The 24,491-nt window shown below is 36.5% G+C and overlaps 1 protein-coding gene across 2 annotated transcripts in view; it reads left to right on the plus strand.

Annotated features, from left to right (window-relative positions):
- SRBD1 (S1 RNA binding domain 1) overlaps positions 1-24,491 on the plus strand; it is a 123,738-nt gene that overhangs the window by 74,088 nt on the left and 25,159 nt on the right. For both annotated transcript variants that reach the window (XM_063152061.1, XM_063152062.1), the window contains one exon: positions 79-161. In XM_063152061.1, coding sequence (XP_063008131.1) covers positions 79-161 — 83 coding nt within the window. The remainder of the gene's footprint in view (positions 1-78; positions 162-24,491) is intronic.

Raw genomic sequence — 24,491 nt, forward strand, 5'->3', positions numbered from 1 at the left:
AACACATTAGCAAAAGCAATTACATGATTCAGGTTTTTCAGAGAAAAGTGATAGCTATTTTCTGATTTTGTTTTTCAGTTTCTATAGCTAGACGTGTCCAAGACCCATTAGCTGAGCTAGTGAAAATCGAGCCCAAACACATAGGAGTTGGAATGTATCAGGTAAGATAATACCTGTATCATTTAATCTAAGTCATTTGTCATGATATAGAGCAACACCAAAATGCTGCTTTATAATTGTCAACTGCTTATGTCTCCTTTAAAAGATGTTTTCAGTTTTGATGGAAGTAAAACTGGTAGTAAATGCTGGTAGTAAATGCTTAGAAGTCATGAACTGCCTTTTTTTTAATCTCTACTTTTAATGATTGTGATTGAGACTCTGAAATGGCTGTAGCCAGATGTATAGTCTATTAAAAACATCAAATCAGACAGGTAACCTGATCTGTAAACCTTTCTCTTTTTCTGTATTGTTACAGCAATGGGGTTTTAGTTCTTTGTGTAAAATACAATGAGATATTGATCCTCCATTTAGAAGCCATTAATTTGTACTATTAGGTGCATTCCTTTTTAGAAGTTTGTAATAAAAGGGTTTGTTTTGAAGCTTTTCATTTAGTAAAGCTGAATTGGAAAATGTTTGACAATTGTGATTTTTATACATTTTTGTAGGTTATTTCTGAGAACAAACTTTTACTTTCCAAGTTTCATTACAAAGAGCATGATGTTAGGAAGTGGTGCATAAGTTATTGTCATTTTACAGCATATTGGCATAGATTCAGGAAAGCATTTATGCATGTGCTGATGTCCCACCAAATAAAGAAACAAACAAAAACCCCCCAGAAAATATGGCAGATGCTTTTCTTTGTATTTTTGAAACTATAGAATGGGAGTAAATTTGTGTGACTACAGCAGAATTCAGGACAGAAAACATAGAACTGTCTGGACCTGTTCTTTCAGGTCAGCTTCTGAGCATTAATGGGATAGAATGCAAAAAATTAGCAGCCTAGAACCCCTTGCTGCCACTGCTAAAGGTGGTGTGACAAAGAGAAGATGTTAAAATCTTCCAACAAATGTATGCCCTGTTTTGTTTTTACAGAACTCAGGGTCAGCATTTTAGTTGGTTAAAGTAGATTTCATAACTGCCTTTGGAAGTCCTACTTGTTTTACCACAGATGATAGAACATATTAATGTTGCTTGCTAAGAGCAAACTTACTGGCAAACCTAACTTAAATCTTTTGGTATCAATTATACCATACTCTTTCTGGGAAATTGTATTGAAGGTCTGAAACACTGTAGATTTCTTTAGCATATGTATCCATATTTCAGTAAAAATGTACTGTAATGGTGACACATATAAGTATGGGTGTGGTCATGTGGCAAAAAGATGAGCTTCAGTCTGAAGTGTAGATGATTCCCCTACTTGTGGAGACCCAGAGATTTAATTTATAACAGTAGCAGTGATATGTTAAAACAAAAATAATGGGAAGGGATACAGATTTTTGTTCATCCTTGCTTTAAGGGACGAAGTATTAAAAAAATAACCTTGAAATGCTGGGTTAGCATTTAGAGAAGTTGATTGATTTTTTTAAACAACAGTTCCAAGATGGAATATTTTACTATTTGCAGTATACTGTGAATTCTTAAGTATTAGTCGCTTGTGTTGGTGTGTCTAGGAGATACTGATTTAAATGCATACCATCTCCTGTGGCCCATGTGGGCATTGTACAAGCATCCATCTAAAGCAAAAAGACATGGAATTGGTGGTGGTCATATGGTTTTGGGATCATTATACTATGAGATGAATGTTGCACTGAACAGTATTGTGGCAGCTCACTGCAGTCTCAGGGACTGAAGCTGGTGTCATTTACCTCTCATTCATTGAGAGCGAGGTAAGAACCATGTTCCTGGCCCTTCCAGAGAAGCTTCTTGATCCACTACAGGTGTGTTGTGAGTAAATGCCCAACTGTGCTATTTGTTATTGTCCAAATTGGTTAGATAAAAAGTTTCAGCAAAATAAATTCCAGAAGCCTAGGATAATAGAGGTAGACCTCAAATACTGGTCATTCCCAGCTATATGCATTTTAAATTTTTGTCATGGTTTGAATAAACCTATGAGGTAGATACACGTCCTGGTGGAATTCATAAGAATCACACAGCAGCTATAGTGTGCTTGTTCAAAGATACATAAATTTCTCAAGTGCTGGATCTTAGCTGTGTTACTGAAAGCAAATTTGCACTCTTGAAAACAAAGTCAGAAGGTTTGCTGCCCTCTGGGCATGACAGCTCTCTTATGGCACAGGAAGGGAAGGGGAGGAGAAGAGGAATTAAGCTTTTGTGTTTTGTCTTTTAGAGAGACAGCCGCTTGCTTGTGTCTCAGAGGACAGGCATGGAAAAAGCTGTTTTGTTGTATAGGGAGTTCCCAGAGTAATGGCTGATAGAATCCCTCAGATAAAGAGTATTTCAGGTACCGAATTTTATAATATCCAAGGCTACTTGAAAGGTTTTATTACATTTTAATTTATAACCTAAATGCTGGCTGCAGCTTTTTATTAATTTCTGTGATGAAATATGCAGTGCACAGTCTAGATCAGAAATACAGCAGTCTTTTCACAGAGGTGGTTGCTTTCTTAGCCTATTGTAACTTTAAACCTAGCATTTAAATATGACCTTTCCTTTCTTAAACACCCTGAAATTGATATCTAAAATCTGGCAAATACAGGTTTTGGCATTCTTGTCCTGAAAGAGGGATAGTGATTATTCTGTCAGCAATTAGGCAGAGGCAGGCTGAGACTGTGCTGCTGTCCATGACCATGGAAGCTGTATAGCACAAGCAACATGATGGTTTCTCCAGAGATGGTTGCACACTCACTGTGTGTTGATCAAAGAGTAAACTCCCTGAGGGGATGGTCCTGCCTTTTCTGGTACTCCTGCCCAAGTGCCCAGATTTTTTTGTGTTCGTAATGGCTGCATGATGTCCTGACTTGGCATAACAGAGGGGCAGCAGTGCCCAGCTTGCAGGAGAGTGGAACTGGGGCAGCTGCCTTCACAGCAGCCTCACTGACTTGGGACAGGGCCTCTGTCAGTTTAGGATTGCCAGAGGTCCCAAAATACTCTGCTTGAAAGGCAGTGGCAGAGACAATAATTTGTCTTTTCTCAGGGGTTGAAGTGAGAGACTGGTGAAGCAGAATCTGCCTGATGAAGGCTGTAGCTTTTGTAATGAGACTGTGATACAGGAGCAGTGTGTGTTCCGCTGAGTGACCCCTTTGGGCAGGAGGTGCTCTGCTGCTGTCAGCAGTGATAGCAGCTCTACAGAAAAGTGAAGTGCTCATGTGCTAAATCCTCTGCTAACGATATGAGCTTGCCCAAAGTCTGTGGAGTGTGTGCTACACAAAGAGAACGGAGTGAAGGGGCTGCATCTTCTCCAATTGCTACTTCCATGGGATTTTGGATCCCTTCTGTCTGGTCTCTTGGTATTTAGTGTGCACATTTGTGAGAGTATTGGTGTTCTATTGTTTTTCTAATGCAACTTTTCCAAGCAAATCTGCTCATTTGGGTGTGGATACTTTGGATATGGAATTGCAAGTTTCCAAGTAGCAGGAGATCTGTGTAAATTGAATCCCATCAGCTGGGATTTGTTTACATATTTTAGATGAAAAAAAGAATTGAAACTTGAACTTGGCCACCTGCTTTTATTCTCATTTCAATTTATGATTCTGAGTTTGCGCACTGCCAAGAAAATCAGGTTTGTCAGAGAAAAATAAACAGGCCCCAGATTTCCTAACAGGTATTTCCTTAAACAAAGAGAAGCACAACCTGATTTATTAGAGCCTCTCTCAGACTAAATTCCAATTGCCTAAAGGTCCTTGTCTTCCTTCATCTTTATCTCATTAGGAAAATTGTTTTTTCCTCCCAGACAGGAACCTAGCCAAAATTAATTTATCACCTTCAGGGCATATTAGTATGATTTCTTCTGTAGTTGAACATGAAGATGATGCCCAGATTCTGCCTGATACAGAATATATTTGCCTTGTCACCTCCCCATGCCAGTTCAAAGCTAAATTTCTATTTTGGGAGAAGCAGTTAGTGGGTCAAGACTTTATTATGCTGTACACTGAATTTTGGCAATGAATTACCATTGCAGTTGCAATGATCTTGGAAGATATAGAAAAGAGCTGAGAATAAAGCTGCTTCACAGAGATTGTGGTTAGGGAATTGAATTTCAGAGCAAAGAAAATGAATAAGAAGACAAAAAACTTTACTCTCAAATAAAACCCCAACTTTTCAGAGGTGAGCAAAGCAGCACTAAACTAAATTTTCATCATAGTAAAGAGGGGAATTAAATTAATATACTTCTAAAATGTCAAAACCTGAATCTGTGTTAAAAGGCAGAGAAATGATAAATAGAGCTAAGAAATATGTTAAGTTTGGTTGGACTTTTGATGTTCATTTGATGTACAAAATCCCTGGTAACCGAGAGAGAGAGAGAGAGAGAGATGGAGGTCAAACTCATCTGTAGCGTATGAACAAAATGTGATCTGTGTTGTAGGATTAGAATTTTTGACAAGATCTGTGTAATATTAAAAAATGTGCACTATGACTGATCTGTAAAAAGCAGTATCCTATTTGGTCTTTATAATTTCAGGAGTCCAAAAATCTGTTCATAATCTATTTTTGGGTGTGGTAACATCTTCACTGTTGAACGTGTTTGGAAAATTAGCATCCTCAAAAGATTTAAGGGATAATATATTTTGTCCCTCCTATCCATCTTCCTTTCCATGGTCTTCTAGTTATTGGAGGTGCATTATTTTTGCATTTTATTATTATCTGCAGGAAGCTTTATTGTTTCAGTTGCAATTTGATTTTAGTTCTAGGCTTGAGTTTTTCCCCCAAAGAAGATGAGTATGTTTTGGTAAATGACAGTGCAAATTTAGAGAATGCTTTCAATCAGATACACTTTCTCTTTAGTTAGACCAGATATAAACCACTTTAAAATCCAGCTAGTTAATAGTGAGGCATCTCACTGGAGGTTGTGTCTCAGTTGGAGAGGAAAGAGCTTTTTTCTTTCTCCTAGAATTCTCTCTAGAGTGCTGTCTGCTATTGCAGGCGATCCTTGCCTGGGTCCTTCCTTCCTTGTCTCAGGGCCAGACAGGGGCAACTGACAGACAGTGGTGGAGAGATGTTAGTGGCCTCTCCAGTATGTGGCTGAAATTGCACATAGCCCTTCTTGTTTGTTGCACTCTTTGGTTGTCTTCCTCAAAAGATGTCTGTGGATGGCATCATCACTGCTGAGATTTATTTTTTTTTACCTCCAGGTGGTCCCTCTGCAACAGGAGGGCTATTAACCCTCCTGTTGGGAGGGACATTATTAACCTCCCTTTTGACAGTAGTACTGCTTAAAATTTTATTTTTCTGGTGAACACCCATCATGCATGTTATTTGTTGGAGACAATCTGACTGCATATTTGATGCAATGGAGATATCTGAGAGCTGAACTATAGCAACATTTTAGAAATACAGGGATCAAAAGGGGCGACCTCAGGGATACCTCTAAGTGCAGCAGTATGACCAGGTTTAGTTGGTTCAGCCTGATTCAGCTGTGGGCTGAAAAACTCTGCATTATTTCTGTTGTCTTTACTGCAACAGAATCTGGCTTGTCCTTTGCACTGCAGGTATTTATTTGTTTGCCTCTTCTTACAAAACTCCAGAAAACAGAACTCAGTAGCTTTCTTTGGGTAAAGCAAATCTTGTATTGTTTCTCTAGTAATGAAAACTTGAAAATTCATGTTTAAGTAGAAAGCTTCTAGTAAAAGAAAAAGCTGTGAGGTAACTATTACTAGTGATTGCAAATGAGTTGTCAGAATCCAAACACTGGTCATCACAAAGAATCAGTGTTTGGTTTGACAAAACCTTCTTTTTTTCTTAGAATAGATACACAGTTTTAAATGGTGAAATATATGAGACTTTGTATCATTGATATCTGATTTTGGGTATATCTTCTTTATGTAGAACACTTTTATTTAATAGTGTGAAGCAAAGTTTCACTGAATTTTTAAGGAGTTTATTCCACTTCTTTCTTTATTTTGGGGGATTTTCTTGATTGACCCATAGAGTATATGAGTAGCTAGGTGTATTACTTGGACAGCATTGGAGAATCACTCATGTATGATGACACGATAAGCAAGAGTGTCTTTTTTTAAACCTCTGAGGTGGGATTGTCAAAACAGACTCAGAGCTGAGCTTGCTGTATTAAGCTTACTAAAACAAGTTTGTGTGGATTCTCAACTTGCATTTTTTTGATTAAAAAAATTGGACGTCGTATTAGGTGAGCAGTGCTTTATTTTGTGTGATTCACATAGCTCCTGTGGAAACACAGTTCGGCAGGAATGTTGTTTGCTGGTCAGAATTGTAGGTTGCAGGTTTCAACACCCAGCTGAACAGCCTGTCTACAAAAGGCTTCAGCATTCCTTCTGTATTACTATGCTGAATATACACATACAGCTCAGCAAAGAACTGAGCCTCCTTGGATAACATTGGAATTTCATGAGCTTGTTTATGGTTTTACGTACTTAAATTGAAGTGGTTGCCTTCAGAGAATCTTTGCTTAAACAAAGCAAAGTCTAAGGGTGAGAATACCAACACTGAGTTATGTAACATGCAGTAATCAAACAACTTAGTAATAAATGTAAATCATTCCTTTTTGGCAGTGTATGGGAGCTGGCTGGTTATGGATCTACCTTAAATTGAAAAACCTAATAAAAGGAGATATGCTAGTGGACTGGAATCTGAAATGAAAGAAACTAGCGATACTTATATAAATTTTAAAAATAGGCTAACTGATATGTTGACATTATTGTAAATTAAAAAAAAAAAGTAGTAACTGGACAAATTCTGGGCTGCTTCTGTATTGAATCTCATCTCTGAATAAACTCACTGGGGCTTTAAAGACAGGGACATGCAGGATAGTATTTCATTGTCCTCTTAGCTCTGCTCTTCAATAATGGAAACTTAAACCTCTCCTGTGAACCTGCAGTCTCCTGCAAAGAGATTATTGGCGCTGAATGTTTTTGCTGCATACTGCAAGTGATTGCTTGCCTTGAAATTTGTGGTAGAGGGAGAGAAGTACTCAAGATTTTAAGATTTACAAAAACTTTTTGAGGGATAGGGTGTGGTGGCTGTACCTATAAAATATTTAGAGCAGTCCAAAAATCCAGTGTCTTGTCTGTAAGGAAAAAGGTGAGTTTATTTCTTGACTTAAATGGATATGTAGGCTGGTGAATAGGTTTGTGCTTAATACAGGTTTTTAGCACTGCACAGGTTATGGCATCCTTAATTTTCCTGTAGTAATGATGAAATATTAGCTCTGTGAGGAAAGCAAACAAAAAAAAAAATCACATGTGCTCTTTGCCCAACATAATTTTTAGAGTAAGTTATGAGCTTTTCATTTTTAAAGTAAAGCTCTGTGAACAAAGCCATCTGATATCCAATGGGAGCAAAGTCTTTGCAGACAGCTTTGCCAGGGAGAGGTAATAACCCCATAATGTTTTGGATGTTTCCCCGCCCTACTAAAGTAGGTGCACAAAACTTAGGAATGCTTTCCAAGTAAGTTGCACCTCTGGCAAGTTTGTGTAATTTAATCTTCAGCAGCAGTTCTGCTGACTGCCAGGAGTGGTTTATGTATCCTGTAACTTGGCAGTCTCTCTGGTTGCATCTACCTATTCTCTGGCTGGCAAAGAGAAATCAAATGTTCTGCCAGCAAAGCACAATAAACTTTTGCTGGTCTATTACAGCCATTTGCAACAAAACAAAGGGCTATAGAAAGAAATAACTGTTGTGTTATAAGTTATTTTAGCTGGCACACTGTATTTACTGGCATCTCCAGGAAAACATGCCAGCTCAATGAGGTGAGATGCTGCCCCTTTAAGGAAATGAAGCAAAATGTGTGCATGTGTATTTACAAAGAGTGCAAGAGCAGGGTGGTATCACTCCATCTGCACATGTCACTCATGGAGCTGCCCATGGACTGCATCTCCTTTTGCTGCTGTCACCAAAAATGCACTGTGGACAGCATTTGAACACTTGTCAGAGATGTGCCTTTGTAAGCAACTTGAACTGCAGGTAAATTTTAGACATTACTGCTAATAATCCCCCTCTCACACTACTGCTGTTTGTTTTTAGAGAGTTTTTACCTGCATATGTGGGCTTTTACAGAGCTGCTGAGGTTGTAGGAAAAGTGGGGGAGCTCCAGAAGTGTTAGTGTACTGAGGTGGGATGATCTGAGGGTGTTGATAGGAAACAGCTGCTGGACAGATTTGCCCTCCCTGTCAGTTTGTTTCTGATTGCTTAATTACCAGTTTTCTTGGCAGAAGTTTGTTAGGAAGTTTTTTGTCACCATATGACAACAGACTTGTGATTCATGCTGTAATAGGGCTAAAGTGAGATGTGTTATTGTTCATGGAAAATAGGTGTAAAGGTTGTTTACTTCCAGACCTCTATAAAAGCAGCACATAGAAAGTTGTGAGCAGAATTGCCCAGATGTAGGGTACCCTGTCTGCAAGTCTGCTTAATATTTCAGTTTGATTTTTTTCCCAGTTTTATAAATGTACTTGGGCAGAGCTAATTCAAACGTAGGCTGACCACCTGAGTGAAGATCCACCAGGCATATTAAACTTTTTGAAAGACTGTTCTGATGGGGGAGCCAAGTGGCAAGAGGAGCCAAATGGGAATTGTGAGGCTGATATCCTGCAGCTCAGCTTGATATGGCTTCTCTGTGTATTGGATTGGAAAAACTTGTTTTGACTTGGTTGACTAAAAGCTGAAACAGAAAAGATGATGATGAAGTAAAAGTATTGTAAAAGTATTTTGATTGAACAGCTTCTGTAATGTATGAGATGCTGTTGGGTTTCCTGTTTACATTTCAAGTGTTTAATAACTTTAAGTGAAAATATGCAGGTTGAGCACTGAAGAATTGTTCAGCTCCTTTCATCTGGGTTTCTGTTAAATTTTCATAACTAAAGTTCTTCACATTTTTGAGACTTTAAAATACTACCATAAAAAACAGAGCTGCAGATTATTATGGTGTTACCTGTACCTATTATGAGCTGTTTGTGTTTGTGAATTTGTTTTTCATGGTCAATTATCTTTTATGTGAGGTAAATTAATTTCTAAGGTGTTTTATTACAAATTGTATTCAGATTTTAATGTAAATATTATAATGATCAAATTGGTAAAAGTATTGCCATAATAAAAACATACCTTTAGTGTCTGAAGTCAGGTAAAAGTGTTAGTAGGGATGTGAATCACTTGCTTTGAGTATGTGGGGGGGGCCAGTTTAAACAGTGCAAATGTAAATATTATTTGTTGCTGGAATTCCATAGTCACTGCTTGCTGTGCAGTGGTCATCTGTTGTTTTGGTTTCATGAATTAACAGTATATTCATTGGACTCATAAGGAAATATACTAATACTATCATGTTTTTGAGTGATTCCATGTGAGTTTGTAGCACAGCAGCTGTTGATTTGATACCCAAAAATCTGGAATGAGCAATAAATTTGTGTCTTTCAGTAGGGAGAACAGAAGTGGCAATTAAAATTCTTATGATACTTTAAAACCTTAAATGATTTGCTAATACATATGGTTTTATTGGTTGGTATTAAATAAAATAAGAACTTGATGTTTTGCAATGAAATTCATAAGATAATTATTTTTATGTAGTTTTAACAAATACCAAATTATGGAATGCTGAAAGAATTCTTTCATATGTTTACTTAGGCTATGAATTAATTTTTCTCATTAGCTGTTTACTATAAAATGTAAGTAACTGATAAAATTCATACAATATGTTAATGTACATATTTGTTTTAATATTGGACCTGTGATAAAACCTTTCTCCCTCTTGAACAGCAAGAAGTAAGTTGAACTTAAATTAATGCAGGAGGAATTTAAGTTAGTGTTGCTGTTCCTCATGATAATTTTGTGACAGTTATGTCATTCAAAAGACATCACTGAAAGCTGTCGTCTTTTTTCACTGAGACAATATAGCATGCAAGATTTCTCTGATGTTTTGTAATTTGTTGCTTTTTAGATTTTTATCTTGCTAATAACACTTATCCTAACAAACAGTTTTGAAAAAATCATTTTAGAAACTAAAATCGTGTTTCGCTAGACAGTGATTAATATCTGTGACCTTTATTTTTGTATCAGGAACATAAATATACACTTTTTTCTGTGTCAGTCATTGTCTAAGATTTCATCTTTGTTCTGCTTTCCATTACATACCATGAATTATATGAAATTAATTTAATCGCTACTCCAAACAGAAATTAATGTGCCCTAATCCAGAGTTACGTTGTTTGCTTTTACAACTGTAAGTCATAAGTAATTAATTTTCCTTGGAAAATTAATTCACTTACCATTCCCAGTAGCATCATATGTTGACACAGGGTTATAGATAGTTTAATATTTTTGTTCAGCATGTTGGCTTCAACTTTGGAAGACCTTAAAGCAAAACAAATTCTAATTTACTCAACTGTATATAATTCAGGGTTATTTAAAGTGAATGTTGTCTTTATTGCTGTCAACCAGCTGATGGTGATGATTCTAAAATTATATTCAGTCTTCCAGAAAACTGATGTCTATGGACATATGTGATTTAATTCTCCAAAAACAAAAAAACCCGTTTCATAGCATACATTAGGATAACAGGGCCACTGGAATCTCATCAGTAGTAGAAAAACTTAGCTCCATGGAGAACATAACTATATATTACAAAGCCTTGGGCTAAGAAGCTCTGTTTTTCCACCTGCCTTGTGTTGCTTGAGATGTTTGTAGGATTCATTACTCGTGTTGCACTCAGAAATTTGCTAAGTTGCCTTACTTTGGAATGTTGTTTTGTTTTCTGTATAGTCATGGACAGAAGGGCATCTCTTTACAGTTCCAAAGGGCAGAATGGGCACTTGTGTGGGTGGCCCTGTTGCCCACAGCTGACTGCCCTTCATAAATGACTTTGAGTAGTGGGGGCCAGAAGTCTTCCGGAATGAGAGAGGCAGCTTTTCAGTCTAATATTTCAAGTTTGCCAGGAGGACCTTTTTTCTTTTTTCTTTTTTTTTTCTTTCTTTCTTTTTTTTTTTTTTTTTTAATTCTGTGCAGCTCCATAAAACATGGTGTTTATTACTTTGGTTTATTTTTATTTATTTAAGTCTCCCAGCTGAAACTCCAGTGATGGCAGTGTTGCAGTTCAAACAAGCAAGGCTTATTTTATAAATGTCCCTTTGTGAGTTGGTGGCTGCATTTTGCCTGAATGCAAGGAGTTGATATCAATGACATTTAATTTAAAATTTTGGAGGTGGAAAGTAGAAATTGACATTTAATTCCAGTGTAAAGTTACTGTAAGAACAGGCATAAAAATATTATTGCATTAGCAATCACAGGAAGAAAATAAACTATGAGTACATTAACAATATACAGTCATATGACAGACTTGTATAAAATAGAGCAGTAGATAGATGAATTTTTTTTCTGATGCTTTTTTTACAACAATATATTTTATTAAGTAGACAGTGTACAGAAAAAGTATTCAGCTAATATAAGCAGTGCCTACTAATAGTGCCTAAAGGTAAATTTCTCTGTACACAGTAAAGTTGTGCATAGATAAATTTTATCACACATCTCTTATACATACATGTGTGTAAATGCACATTGCTGAATGTGTTGACAGAAATCTCCACTAAATTCTCTATCTGTTGCTTTCAAATTCAATTATCTTGAGCTTCCCTAGCCTATATGAGATATTTAAAGCTGCATTGTGTATCTGTTAATGTAACAGGTCTCAGTAACTACTGCTAGCTGTTTCATTATTATGGCTAAACTATTTAAAACTATGAGGCTTAAAAATGCAAAGTGTCCTGCAAAAAAACCATCTAGTGAATTGAGTTTGGCCACATACTTCTTGACAGTCATGTCTCAAAGTGAAGCTGTGTCCTACCCACCGCACCAAGCTGTTCTTGTGCTCCTTACCTGGGCTGCCAGCTTGAACAAAGTGCAACTCACGCCAAGCCTGTAATTGTTGTGCATTTCTTCACTTTCACCTACCCTGTGCTTGGGTGTACTTCCCATCTCAGGAAAGTGAGAAGCAAGAACCGGCTCTATCCTTTTCTTATCCTTCTTGCTGGAGCATTTGCTGATTACAGGTCTGAGAGCAGGAGGCTCAGGACACCCGCCCCTCTGTATCAGCATTCTCTTTAGTTACCCTTCTGTCCTACTCTTATCTCTAGGTACTGCATGCAACAATGTGCTGCCTATGAAAAATCTTGGGTGCCAACCAAAAGCTTTTGCTGTTCTTACAAATTTCTTGGCAGCGAGAGTTTGTGTTTTTGTTGGGAATATCCTCATTCATTTTATGATCATAGTGATTGTCTAAATTTGTAAAAAAAATTATGATAAAACAATCATTGTTTAGAAAGAATCTGCAGAAACTATTTCTTCAGGCAAAATTTCTATTTTGAACTCAACTGTAGTTTTGGATTAGATAATTCAGAGCTGGCACTAATTCTGAAAAAAACATTGAGCTCTGGAGTACAATAGCAAAAATCCCAAGAAGCTTGAACAAACGCGTGCAGTGTCTCCTAGCGTGAGTGCCTGGCTCTTCGGAGGCCACCAAGAAGCCTGCAGTGATTGACATGCATTCTGGCAAAGCACTTTTTTCTTTTCCTCACACCCCCCCTCAGCAGTGTTGCAGTCAGTCAAAGTGTATAGACAAAGCTGAGTGAATACCAGTTTCCCCAGTACAGGGGCTATTTTTTCAGGAAGTCTAACTCAAACCAGATGTTTTGCTTAGACCTAGAGTTTGTTGCTGCCAAGCATCTCATCAGAGGTCAGAGTTCTGGGCTCAGGGCCCTGCTAGAATTCTTTCACAAATTGCTATTCGGTGAGGTTTTAATCCTAATGGAAAGAATAATGTGCTTGTAAAATCTGCAGTTATTACAAACACAGTATACATATTGTGGACTTCAAATGACTACATATTTCATTCCCATAAACAGGGAATGCAGATGAATGCAGTGTGTAATAGTTTTAGACATTCAAACTTAAACCAAGTATATAGTTTATACTACTGTTAACCATTTGCATTCTTAACACTCCTGTAAAATGAATAGTAATCTTGACTAACAATTGGCAGCTCGAAGCAAAACAAAATGAAAAAATCTCCAGCGTGTTTTGACTTGTAAGCTGTTTCCTGAAGTAAATAGTAAATGCTTTTAAGAATGTTCAAAAACACTCTGCTTGCTAAGGCACTAGGTTTGGCACAGTTTGTTTCTTTCCTTCTTTTATTTTTTCTGTCTCAGTTTTTAAATGGCATGGTAGCAGCATTTTATGATCAAGTTAATCTTGCTTCAGCTATTTTTTCATACTGCGAATTATTCACCCCAAAACCTCAGAGTTGAGCATATATGCTCCAGCTTACTTAAAAACAAATGTTGGTGATACCAAACGATAAGAACAAGATTTAGTGATAAAAAAATCTTGCTGTATTTTTTGTCTTCTTGTTGGGAGCAGCATTGATAAATTTCTACTGTTCTACTGTGATTCTACTGAAGTGAACTTCGAGTGTAAGGAAAAGTTCTAAGGTAACTGGTAGTTTGCTGCAGCCTGCAGCTAGAGAAATACATATTACAGTGTAATATGTATCTATTCAGGGTAATATGAAGATTAAGATCTGAGATATCAGAAATTAATGTATTCTATAGAAAATAGTACTGTAGTGTGAAATTGGATGGTGTAACTGATATTGCAGTACAGTGAGGTTATAAGTGACAAGTTGTTTCAGTTTATGTTGTGTAGCATCTTATTTTTCAGTGAATGCTGCTGAAGAATTATGTTATTTCCAGCTCTTCAAAGTCTTACAGCTTAAGTGTGTTCAATTACATTTAATATAACTACGCTGTTTAATCAGATCCTCATTTTTGATTTTTATGTAAATGTGTTTTCAGTTTGGAAAGCATAACTTAAGATAAAGGTGTTGTCATTCAGAAGAGCTAATATTTTCTCATTTGTCGGATGATCATAGTGATAGTCATGCTGGAAGGAGATAAATATATGTACGGCACTATGTCTATGTTAATACTCTATGTTCTGAGACATGATGAGGTGTTCATCTACTGTGCAAATTACTATAATTATTTATTAATAATAAGCAAAATAGACAATGATACTACAGTGCAGGTGTTACCTTTTGGAGGGGGGAATCTTATATACTCTTTTAACTCTTCACTAAATCTCCCTGTTGACTACATTTGTTTCATGACATTGACTGTGGAAATTTGTGCAACAAAACACTATATCAGTCCAGTTGTTGAATAAGAAATTGATGCTCATATTTGGACAGCAAATTCATTTTCAGATATGCTATGCATCTTTCAGATGGTAGAGAAAATGGCTTTGTTCATGCCAAATTCTTTAGAAAGGAGAATGTGGCCAAAGTGATTTTGATAAGCTGCTTTTCCATTATGTACACTTGTATAAATTTTTTTTCCCTTGGGTAACTGAATAAACATGACTTATTTATGTTTGTATATCCAGAACTGAATTGGCAAACTTGTGTTCTCTATGGGTAGATCATAAGTTTTAGTTTCTCTGTTAGAATCTGCATTTTTAATACCTGAAAGTAGTTCAATTGTTTACTAAACACATAAACCCCCAAAAGACTTACGCTGCAGATCGGATGATCTTAGTGCAAGCTGCTGCTTCAAGGTGAGAAAGCCAGTACTAAACACACAATGAAATTAATACAACCTAATCATTCAGATACAATGAGAGAAAGTGGAGACAAACTGCAGTCTTATAAGAGAAGCTTTTTCATATTAATGCGTTTCCATTTGCCAATAATTCTGTCATTTGTAACTTGAATCATTCATCACCCCTGCAAATGGTTCTTTCAAGACATTATTTGCAATTTTGTCTTGTGTTTTTGTCCTTGATGTTGTGAAAATGACCGTCTACTGTTACAGGAATGAAAAGAGATCTCATTCAAACATCTTTTGTGTTTCCACTTTCAGTGAAAAATGTTTTTCAAACCTGCAGCTGGTTATTTCTGCAGGAGTTCCCACTTATATTCAGGTTTGATTGACATTTTGAAATGGCAGCTTTTCATGAAAAGCTGTTAACTTGTAGAATTTGGTTATGGTACTGAGACAGACTGACTTTGTTCTACTGTTGGGGCCTGTCCAACCTAAACACAACCCTGCATCTGAATTTAATAGTGCTACTCAGCACAGGGAGTGTGAGCTTTTTTCTTTTTTCATTTTTCTTTTCTGTTTTTTTAACACTGTTGCTTCTGATGTGTTTTTGTACCTGACCTGATAAGTACTCATCCTGATAGCTTCTCTGTCAGTAATTGGATTAATTGGCATTCCCCTTTCTCGCTCTCCTGGGCTAGCTAGCAGAAGCTAGGTTGTGTTATAATTTCAGTGATGGAATATATTTTCATTTTACATGATGAAAATAAGTGGAAAATGTTTTTTAATGTCTGTACAAATACTACAGTGTCTGTCTTAAAATAAAAATTACTAACTGCAGCCTTTATTATTTTGAAATTTTGGGTATGACGAAAAGGTTATGGTAGAAGCATTTTTTCTGAGCATTGATTACTGATGTAATTTCTAGACAAAAACTGAGAAAGCAGTGCATAACACAAATATTCTGCTGTCGACTTTACTGAGCTGATCTTTAATACTATGCCAGGATGTTGAAAGCAGGAAAGAGAGAGACATTATGCAAAATTAGTTTCCCTATGTGTATCTTGCCAAGCTTCTAAATAAGGATATTAAGCACCCATATACATTAGCTGGGAAGGAAAAGGAGTATTTTTAACTTTGAAAGAGATTACTATTTATGTAAGGGAATTGAAAAAAAGTAGAGCTGCAAGCATCCCAGCATCTGTCACTGGATGGATGGCTTTACTTAAGTGTGGGAAGTAAAACATGGGAAGATATTTGGGGTTTTCCACAGGTTATTGGTACACTCCTGTAGGAGTAAATTTGTATGATTTTATTCGGGAGCATTTAAATCTTGTTTTCTAAAGACGTGAGAAAGAGTGCCATTGATTACAAGTAATTGTAAGTTATTGAGCTATATACCACAGTTAGAATTTCTGATCAACTGTTCCTTTAACTGCTTAATTGCTTGTATAAAACCTTCTCTATAGATTTGCACCTGCCCATGGTGATACACAAATTGATACATTCATCCAACCCTATGCCACTGTAGTTTGTTCAGGGTGCCGAGGTGGTAATGTGAAATATGTCCTGCTTATGTCTTTTGGGATGTTTGTGATCTGGCACTGGGACAGCTACATTTTAGTTAATATTAAAAACCATGGGACTTCTTGTGTTGAAATAAAATATGACTTGCTTCATCCTTTTCTTTGAAATGATCTAGACTAAGTGAAAGTGAATGTTTTCTCAGGTGTCCGTTCTGTAGTTTCTAAATTTTAAAATGAATTTTTGATCCCCAACCAGAAGATAAACTTTGTTGATGAACCAATGTTTACAGTTCTGTTCTGTAACTTTTTGTGAATGCTTGTGAGCTTCATGTGAATGTTCAAAGTAAAAGCATTCTAGTTGCCACCAGCCATTACTGTTAAGAGCTAGTGCATGCCCCCACATTTTCCTGCAAGCAGAAGCAGGATACATGGGCACAAGCTTTTTGGTATACCCTTAAGGTCACTGTGAAATAGGAGACGAATTGAATTAAATGGCGAACTGCCCACTGACTTCAAATGGAGCCAGGATTTTGCCCTTTAACTCAATCAAGCCCTAAAGGCAAGCAGATTTCATTCTTAAACAGCCCTGATGTGGCAGTGCTTCAAAGGAAAGTTGAGCTGTTGTCAAGTTGGACCCAAACAATGCAAAATGCAGAGGGAAGTACTGGGACCTTGAACTCCACTTGCAATACAGGGGCTACAGGTAAATGGCTACTGTCCCATTGGATGCAATGGAACATGATTACCCTTTGGGAATGCTGTCTGCCATGTCATTTGCTATAGAAATACATTCTCGTCATGTATTACTGATTGCAAATAGACATTTTTCATATTCTAATAAATAATTAGAATACAAAGAACAGGTGAGACTAACCAACATGCTATTGCTTCACAATTATTCCCATGCGTAGTAGCACAGATTGGATTTTTTTTAATAACTCCTCAGCAATAGCACTTAACATTTAAAATTGGTTGGTTTTTTTTAAAAATTACAAATTTAATGGTAACTTTTTCTGGTATTCCTTCTGTAGCAATCTGTGGTAAAATTTCAGGAGTGTGTATGGTCATTTCATGTGACATCTTTTTGTTTTTTTAAGAAAGATATGTTAAGACAGAATGTTTATCAAATTAAGGACTGAAACGCTAGTGATTTGCAGTCACAGAAATCTTGGCTTGCTAGTTAAAATTTTAATGAAAAACATTAGTTTCAGCCAGGTAAGTATACATTTAGGGTCTTCAAACTCATTTGTTTAACATGAACAAATGTTGTTCTTATTTGTAGTGGTTTAAGTACTGTATCTTATTATTACAGAGCAAAATAAAAATTCTTCAGTGAACCTGGATTTCTTCCATGGTTGCCATGTATGTCTGGACAGAGGAATTAAGTATCCTTCTAACACAGTTTTTTGGGGTTTTTTTTGGTTTTTTGTTGCTTTTCCTCTAATTCAATTTTAGTTTTACTTCTATTTCAAGTTTACATTCTCAGCTTGTACAGAAGCATGCTGTGAATTTTCATACCTGTTTGCTCCCTTAAGATGATCATAAATTTAGACATCACAAGACCTCAGAGTGGGTGGGTTGATCATCTGGACAATCTTTGCAAATATTAAACTCCTCCCCCTCCATTTGAGTATTTTTTCTCCAGCCTTTATTCCTGCTGTATAGTTGTCCATCATTTTGCTTTAATTTGTCTGATGGATATAATGAGCTGGAGCAGGGAAGTAAAGGAATTGTTATTTTCATGTCCTCCTAAATTTCTGTCTCTTTGGTGAAAGAAGTCAGTGACAAATCCATTTATTCCTAAATTATAGATAAAGGCTACTTTTAATTAAGGCTGTTCTAAAGCAATGTTCCTGATCATGCTCTCAGTCTTGTCTTTTTAAAAAGTGTAAGTTTCTGTCAGGGGCCTCTTCCTCTGCGACTGCTTCTCTCTACAGTGCCGTGGTAAAGCTGTGCTGATGGATGCTATGTATATATGTTACCATGAATTAATATCTCAGGGATATCTCAAGTAAATCTGGTCCTGTCATAGCTTTTCCTTGCTTACCTGAGGGCCAGGTAATTAGTTTGTACTTGATTATTAATTAATTAATTCTTAATTAAGTACTTAATTCTGAGTAGTGCTGTTACAGAACTCATGCATTTTGCTGGAAGATCTTACAAGTGTGGATAAGAAGGGTAATGGTGCAGTTATTGGCTTGAACTGTGTGCAGAATGGAATGTCCATGTCTTCATTTTCATAGCATTCCTTCCCTCTGTGTGCATGTCATTAGAGTGTCTTTCTCTTTTATCACATCCTGAGATCTGATCCAGCATTGCTATTACTAGGTACCATATAATTTCCCAGCTCTATTTAAGAAGGCATTATGCTTCTTCCACAATCTTTTCTAAAAAGCTAGTGTCCCAAGTAAATGGCATATCTTAATGTGTTGTTGGGATTAGTTTTTCAGGGCTTTGAGAAAAAGTTTGCTAAGGCTTCTATTTCTTGGAGTGTCTGCATCCTGAGTGAGATACCTTTCAGAATGTGCTTTTTTCCCATGAGTGTGTTTTTTGCCTGTTTTTCTTGTCCCTTAACTAGGACAAATAGAAAATAGATAATGATATAAGCTCTCTAAAGATATGAATACTTTCTGAAACCATTGAACCAGTTGAAAATAAGAGTAAATTCTAGGCAAATGCAATAGTCTTCTGAAAATGGCAGCATGGATTTACATGTCTGGCATCTGAAGAGACTGTAGGCTGGAACTGGACTGTATTACAACACTCTTGTATGTGACAAAGGAATTTTGTTGCTGAAATTTCAGTTTGCTGTGTAGTAAGTTTTTCATAGCAAACTTTTTTGTGCTTGTTTTGTGTTAGTAGCTATTGAAAGTGTTCTGAAGCTGCAGCTCTCCAAGAGAACTCTTTCACTGACTGTGACTTAAAGATTCCAGATGAAGAAAATGCATATTTTAGCACAATGAGGTGCAGCATGTGCAGATAAAAAAAGGAAGAAATTAAACTTTTTTGAAAAACCTGGTGAGATATCCATTTATTTTCTGAAGCTTTAAAATTGAATGATGGAGAAGACTGAGAGCACGTAAAGAACATATCTGTGCATAAGGCATTATAAAGAACATCAGTTGTAGCTTCTTGTTTGTTCCAAGTATAAATTTCAAAATGGCTGCTGGAGCTAGAAGCATTTTGTCTTCTGTTGAGAAACATTTTCAAGAGGGAGTAATTATTTCTCTCATTTGATGTACCATCATCTATGTGCAATTCTCTTTCATTTTCCTAACTTACCTGTTTTTCAGTATACTTTGGACCAGTTTTCCATCCCTCACACTTAGAGGTCTTTGCTATGCGTATAACTTGAACCACTTGGATGTTTGTTTCCAGTTCTCTTTTAGATGTATACATGTAATAATAAAAATGTGTTCCTCATAAATCCTACCTAACTTAAAAGGGAAGAAGGAAACCAAAACAAAACAGCAGAAATAGACAAAGAAACAAAAAACCCCACCAACCCCCAAATCAAAGTACAAGCCATTTTTAATTTTTTCACATGCCTTGTTTTACAATGACAGTATCTTAGGAATGTACTTGACTGAGACGATACTTGACTGAAACAATGTTGGAGGCATTTGTCCTATTTGGTTGTACATGTGAGGTGGTCTGGTTAATGTTGCTAGAAGTTAAGAGCAACAGGAGAACTTGGGAATGAGTTTTTGAAGACACTTTCCCCACTGTTAGGATTTGACTGAGTATTAAATAGTTTCATTTTCCAACTTCTTGTGTAGACCTTAAATCTATTAGTCTGAGGGAACATCCAAATCTTGATTCCTACTTGAAAAAAACTTATGAAAGAGGGCAGACTAATTTTTAGCGATGAACTCATGTCATCACTTCCTCTGGAAGAGGATATAACTGGTTCAGTTACAGCACTTTTTTCACTCCTGCTGTTATAAGACGATGGTTCAATGAGAAATGGTTATTAGCTCAAAGTGCCCTTTACTTTAAAAGCTGTGTTTTGTTTTGTGCTGATACATGGACAGCTGAAAGCAAAGATACAGAAACATTTGTAAGCTGTCCCTGGTCCTAGCGATCAGCAAACACAGCGATCAATGCATGAACATAATAAAATATTGGAGAAGCAAAAGGTGTCCTGTTCACTTCTGGGTAATGATGCTTGGGTTGTAGTCAGGAAATGAAGAATTGTGGTCCTTTCTGGTTCATTTACTTCTTTTTTAGTTAAGGAGAAATCACTAAGTACTTGTGGGTTTGATTTGTTGTCTGTGAGACTGGGACTGTTTTCAGGTACCTATACTGAAGTAGTGTGAAGTTTAAAGGTTCTGCTATATGTGTGTGACTGTGGCAGGGGAGGTTATTACTATTCTAATTTTAGAATAGCCTAGCAAAACCAAAACTGTTTCTGTAAGCATATATCTCCCAGAAGCTTTGTCACCTACAGGTCAAAGTAGTCTGAGTAAAGTACACCAAAACCAAAAGTCACCACTTTGTATCTCTGCAGTACCAGCTATGCCTTTTCTGCCACTGAAAGTCTGGAAGAAGTTGAGTACTTCTGATATTTTATTAAGTGATTTCAGAGTTTTTGAGAATGCACTACTCTAACATGCAGATTTTCTAGACTCAGGAACTACATTTCCCTCTTCATATTCTTGACTGCCTGGGTTTTTAAAGATTGAAAAAGAGTGGTTTTCTTAAACTTTTCCTCTAATGGTTGCTCATATTTTTTGTTTTCCTCAGACTTTTCTTTGGTTTTGCAATCATAAAAAACCTAATTATTATTCTAAGTTTACTGGTGTGTCCACTATAGAAATGTGTATTTGTGGGATTGCCTCTGGATGCAAGAATTGCCTTTGTACCTTGCGTGGTACACGCCAAATCTTTGTGTGGCCGAGATTTGCATCTTCTGTTATATCTGTCTTGAGATAAATCTGCAGTTTGGGAAGGGCATTAGCTGTCCATGTAACCTCCTTTTGCAGGGGAGGGGTGATGTTGCTTGGGCCAGTTAGTGATGACAAGTCTCCAGACAAGCTGTCTTCTCCATCACAACAGTATTTGAATTAGCTCCACTCTTTGCATCAGCTTACCCAGCCAGGTGCTTTAGAAATCTCTACAAGACTTGCACTTGAGCTTCTTTGCCAGTCTTTGTGTGTTCCAGAAGAGAAAGATTGACCATAGCTGATCTAAGGTATCTCAGTTATCTAATTTCCTATCGGAGCCATTGCTAATTTGTGTGAGGATTCATCAAAAGCTTGATGCCCTAATCTAGGTTATTGAGAACAACTGTCGTTTGCTGTTCCTACAAATTCTCTACCAAAAAAAAAGAACACCCAATAACAATTTATTTTTTCATATTTAAAAATTCTGGATTATTTTAGTGTAACTAATAATTTGCTGAAGCTGACACACATTGAACAATCCTGTCTAATATTTGATTGATCCATCTGCTACCTCATCTCTTAACTCCCAGCGCTACAAAGCACAGATAAAACTGCTACTGGACTTCTGCCCTTAATTAATGCAAAGGGACATCAGCCAGTGATTTCAAGGGAGCCTTGATTCTGGAAGTTGTAAGTCATGTGCAGGTGGTGATTTTAGTTCCTCTCTTGCTCAGTGATATACCAACTTGGAGTTGTAAATGTTTGTACAAATAGAGAACTCCACTACACTTACAAGTATTATTAAAACTGAACCAGTAGTTGCGTTTTGGACAAAAAGTTTTTATAATTAGAGTTCATAATGATACCTGATTTTAAAATTGTTTTTTGGAGTTTCTAAAGTATTAGGTCTTAATTTTTCAAGTACTTAATTTCTAACTCTATTCTTATGTTTTGCCAAGCTTGCCTAAAAGTTTTAGTTTTAGATTAATTGTAAAATAAAAGATTTTTCAAGGGAAATAGAGGTCAGTTTTTAAAATGAATGATGCTGTGATCAGATTACAGATTTGCAATGAATATATTCATATATACAAAAGTTAAAGGCTCAGACTTAGAAAGTATCTTGTAAACTTTATATGTTTTTAATAGTACTGTGATTATTATTTACAGATTTTACATTAGGGTAAACCTAAAAAAAACTTTATTCCAAACATTGTTCCTAAATTAGTTGCACTACAGAATTATGTATTATTTTACATATTTGGAAATACTGGGGCTTTTTTAATGTTTTAAAGAAGGCTGCTGAAGGAATTTCCAGATCCTGAATATAAGTAAGGACTATGTTGTAAGTGCACAAATTACAGTTTCTGTTAGGGGTGCTGGTAAAAGAAGTGTTCTTTGATTTGTGTTTTTTTTCTCTCTGCCTGCTAAGATCTTACTTATTTGAATAAAAATGTGTCTACTGCAAGAGTACTCAATTGCTGTTTTCATGTAGGAGGTAATACATGTAGTGTTCTTGTTTGTGCCGTTTTACTGGTTCATTTTGATTCCTCAATTTTTATATTATGCTAATTGCATTAGCAGTAACAATCATACACTGTCAATGGTGATGGTGGTTCTGAAATGTTGCTTGGTTTTGAGAATGACAGAAATGTTTGTGTTCTTGTTCACTTGTTAAAATTGTCATTAAGCACATTTTAGTGCTGACACATTAGCACAACTAATTTAATATTGAGACCTGTCAACTTTTCAACCTCCTATGTGCAAACACTTTGCTAGTGCTATATATGTAATACAAAAAGTGCTAAATACATTTTTTAATGCAAATTTTGCTAAGCTTAGTGCAGAACACATTTCTGAAAAGTCATAAGCTTACTATATCATAGTGATTTTTTTGCCAGTTGCTTACTTATTCTTTTACTTTAAACATAATTTGCTGTTTTATGTAATGAGTGGTGCTGAAATTGCTTTCATTTATCAAAGATGTGAATGACACAATGGATGCTTATGTACTCTGCCTGTCAAATCCATAACTGCTGCTGAGCTAACTTCTGTTTTTCCACATGTTTCCTGGTTTTCTGTCAGCTTTCAGTCTTCCACGGGTCATTCAGTAAACACTACTCTGACTTTTTTGAGTTGCCATATGTCAATCACAATTATTTTCTCTGCTTTTTAGTAAGCAGAGAAAATAAGCTTGCTTTATTTGGGTTTGACTGTCTTCTTTGGCAGTGTCTTGCATTCTGTTTCATTCCTAGCTCATTTTTTCTTTGAGCTAGGCTGTGGAAGAGCTTGAGAATTAAAGGGGAAGGAGTGTCTGATCAAAGTAAAGGAGGAGCCAAATAGAAGATAAAGAGATAGCAGCAGGATTTGCAGGAGTTCTTTAAGCATATTCAGTTTGAGCTGATCTACTTGAAAAAAGATGGGGACCTGGGTGAGAGGTTGAAAAAAGTTAAATTACTTTAAAGCTTTTTTCAGCAAGCATTTTCAGTAGGTAGTGTTACCTTAAATAAAAACTTTTTTTTCCCTTCTTAATTGTATCTTGACTATTTCTAAATAGTCACTAATTCTGTGGGATGTGGGACTTAAAAAAACTACTAAATGTCATTTTTTGGCATCTACATTTTTTCCTAATGAGGGAACGGATGTATGTAATTGTATTGAATACATTCAGTGCATTGCTGGTTTGAGTAACCTGATGTAGCAGTTGCTAGGTGTACATACTAAATTTGAGAAAAGCATTAAGAAGTTTCTTATGTGAGACATCTATGAGTTTGTTATATGAGACAATAAAATATGCATCAGCTATATTAATCTTCCCTTTATAGAAAATACCCTTAAATTAATTTATGGTTTTTTAATAGTATTTAATAATATTTCAAGTACCACATTCCTCATTAGAGATGGTGGAGAGGAACCCCAGCATGTTTTCAGCAGAGCTGGAAGAAGCATGTGTGTTTGTGCAGCCTCTTGCCAAGCTCCTCACATCCTGTGGGCACTTGCTTTGCCCTGAGGAGGGCGGGTGGGAGCTGTGCCCAGGAACTGCTGTTCCTCACCCATCTGCTGCAGGGCCACGCATGGTCCCTGACTTCACACTAAACAGAGCTCCCACACGTGACCACACTCACCTGGGCTTTGTAACTTCTATCTTCTTCCTCTGTTAGTGCAAGCTTTCTTTTCTCCTTCTCTTATCCTTCAGCAGTCTTCAGGAAAATCTTCAACTGAGTTCAACCTTGTGATCTATGAAGCTCCACTCCTGATGGTCCTTGCTTTATCTTTCTCTAGTTTTGCAGGATATCCCCTATATTTGTAGACCGTTAAGAGCCCCAAAATACATATTTGTATTTAAAATGAAATGC

The sequence above is a fragment of the Melospiza melodia genome, chromosome 3 (assembly GCF_035770615.1).
Source record: "Melospiza melodia melodia isolate bMelMel2 chromosome 3, bMelMel2.pri, whole genome shotgun sequence".
NCBI classification, from domain to species: Eukaryota; Metazoa; Chordata; class Aves; order Passeriformes; family Passerellidae; genus Melospiza; species Melospiza melodia.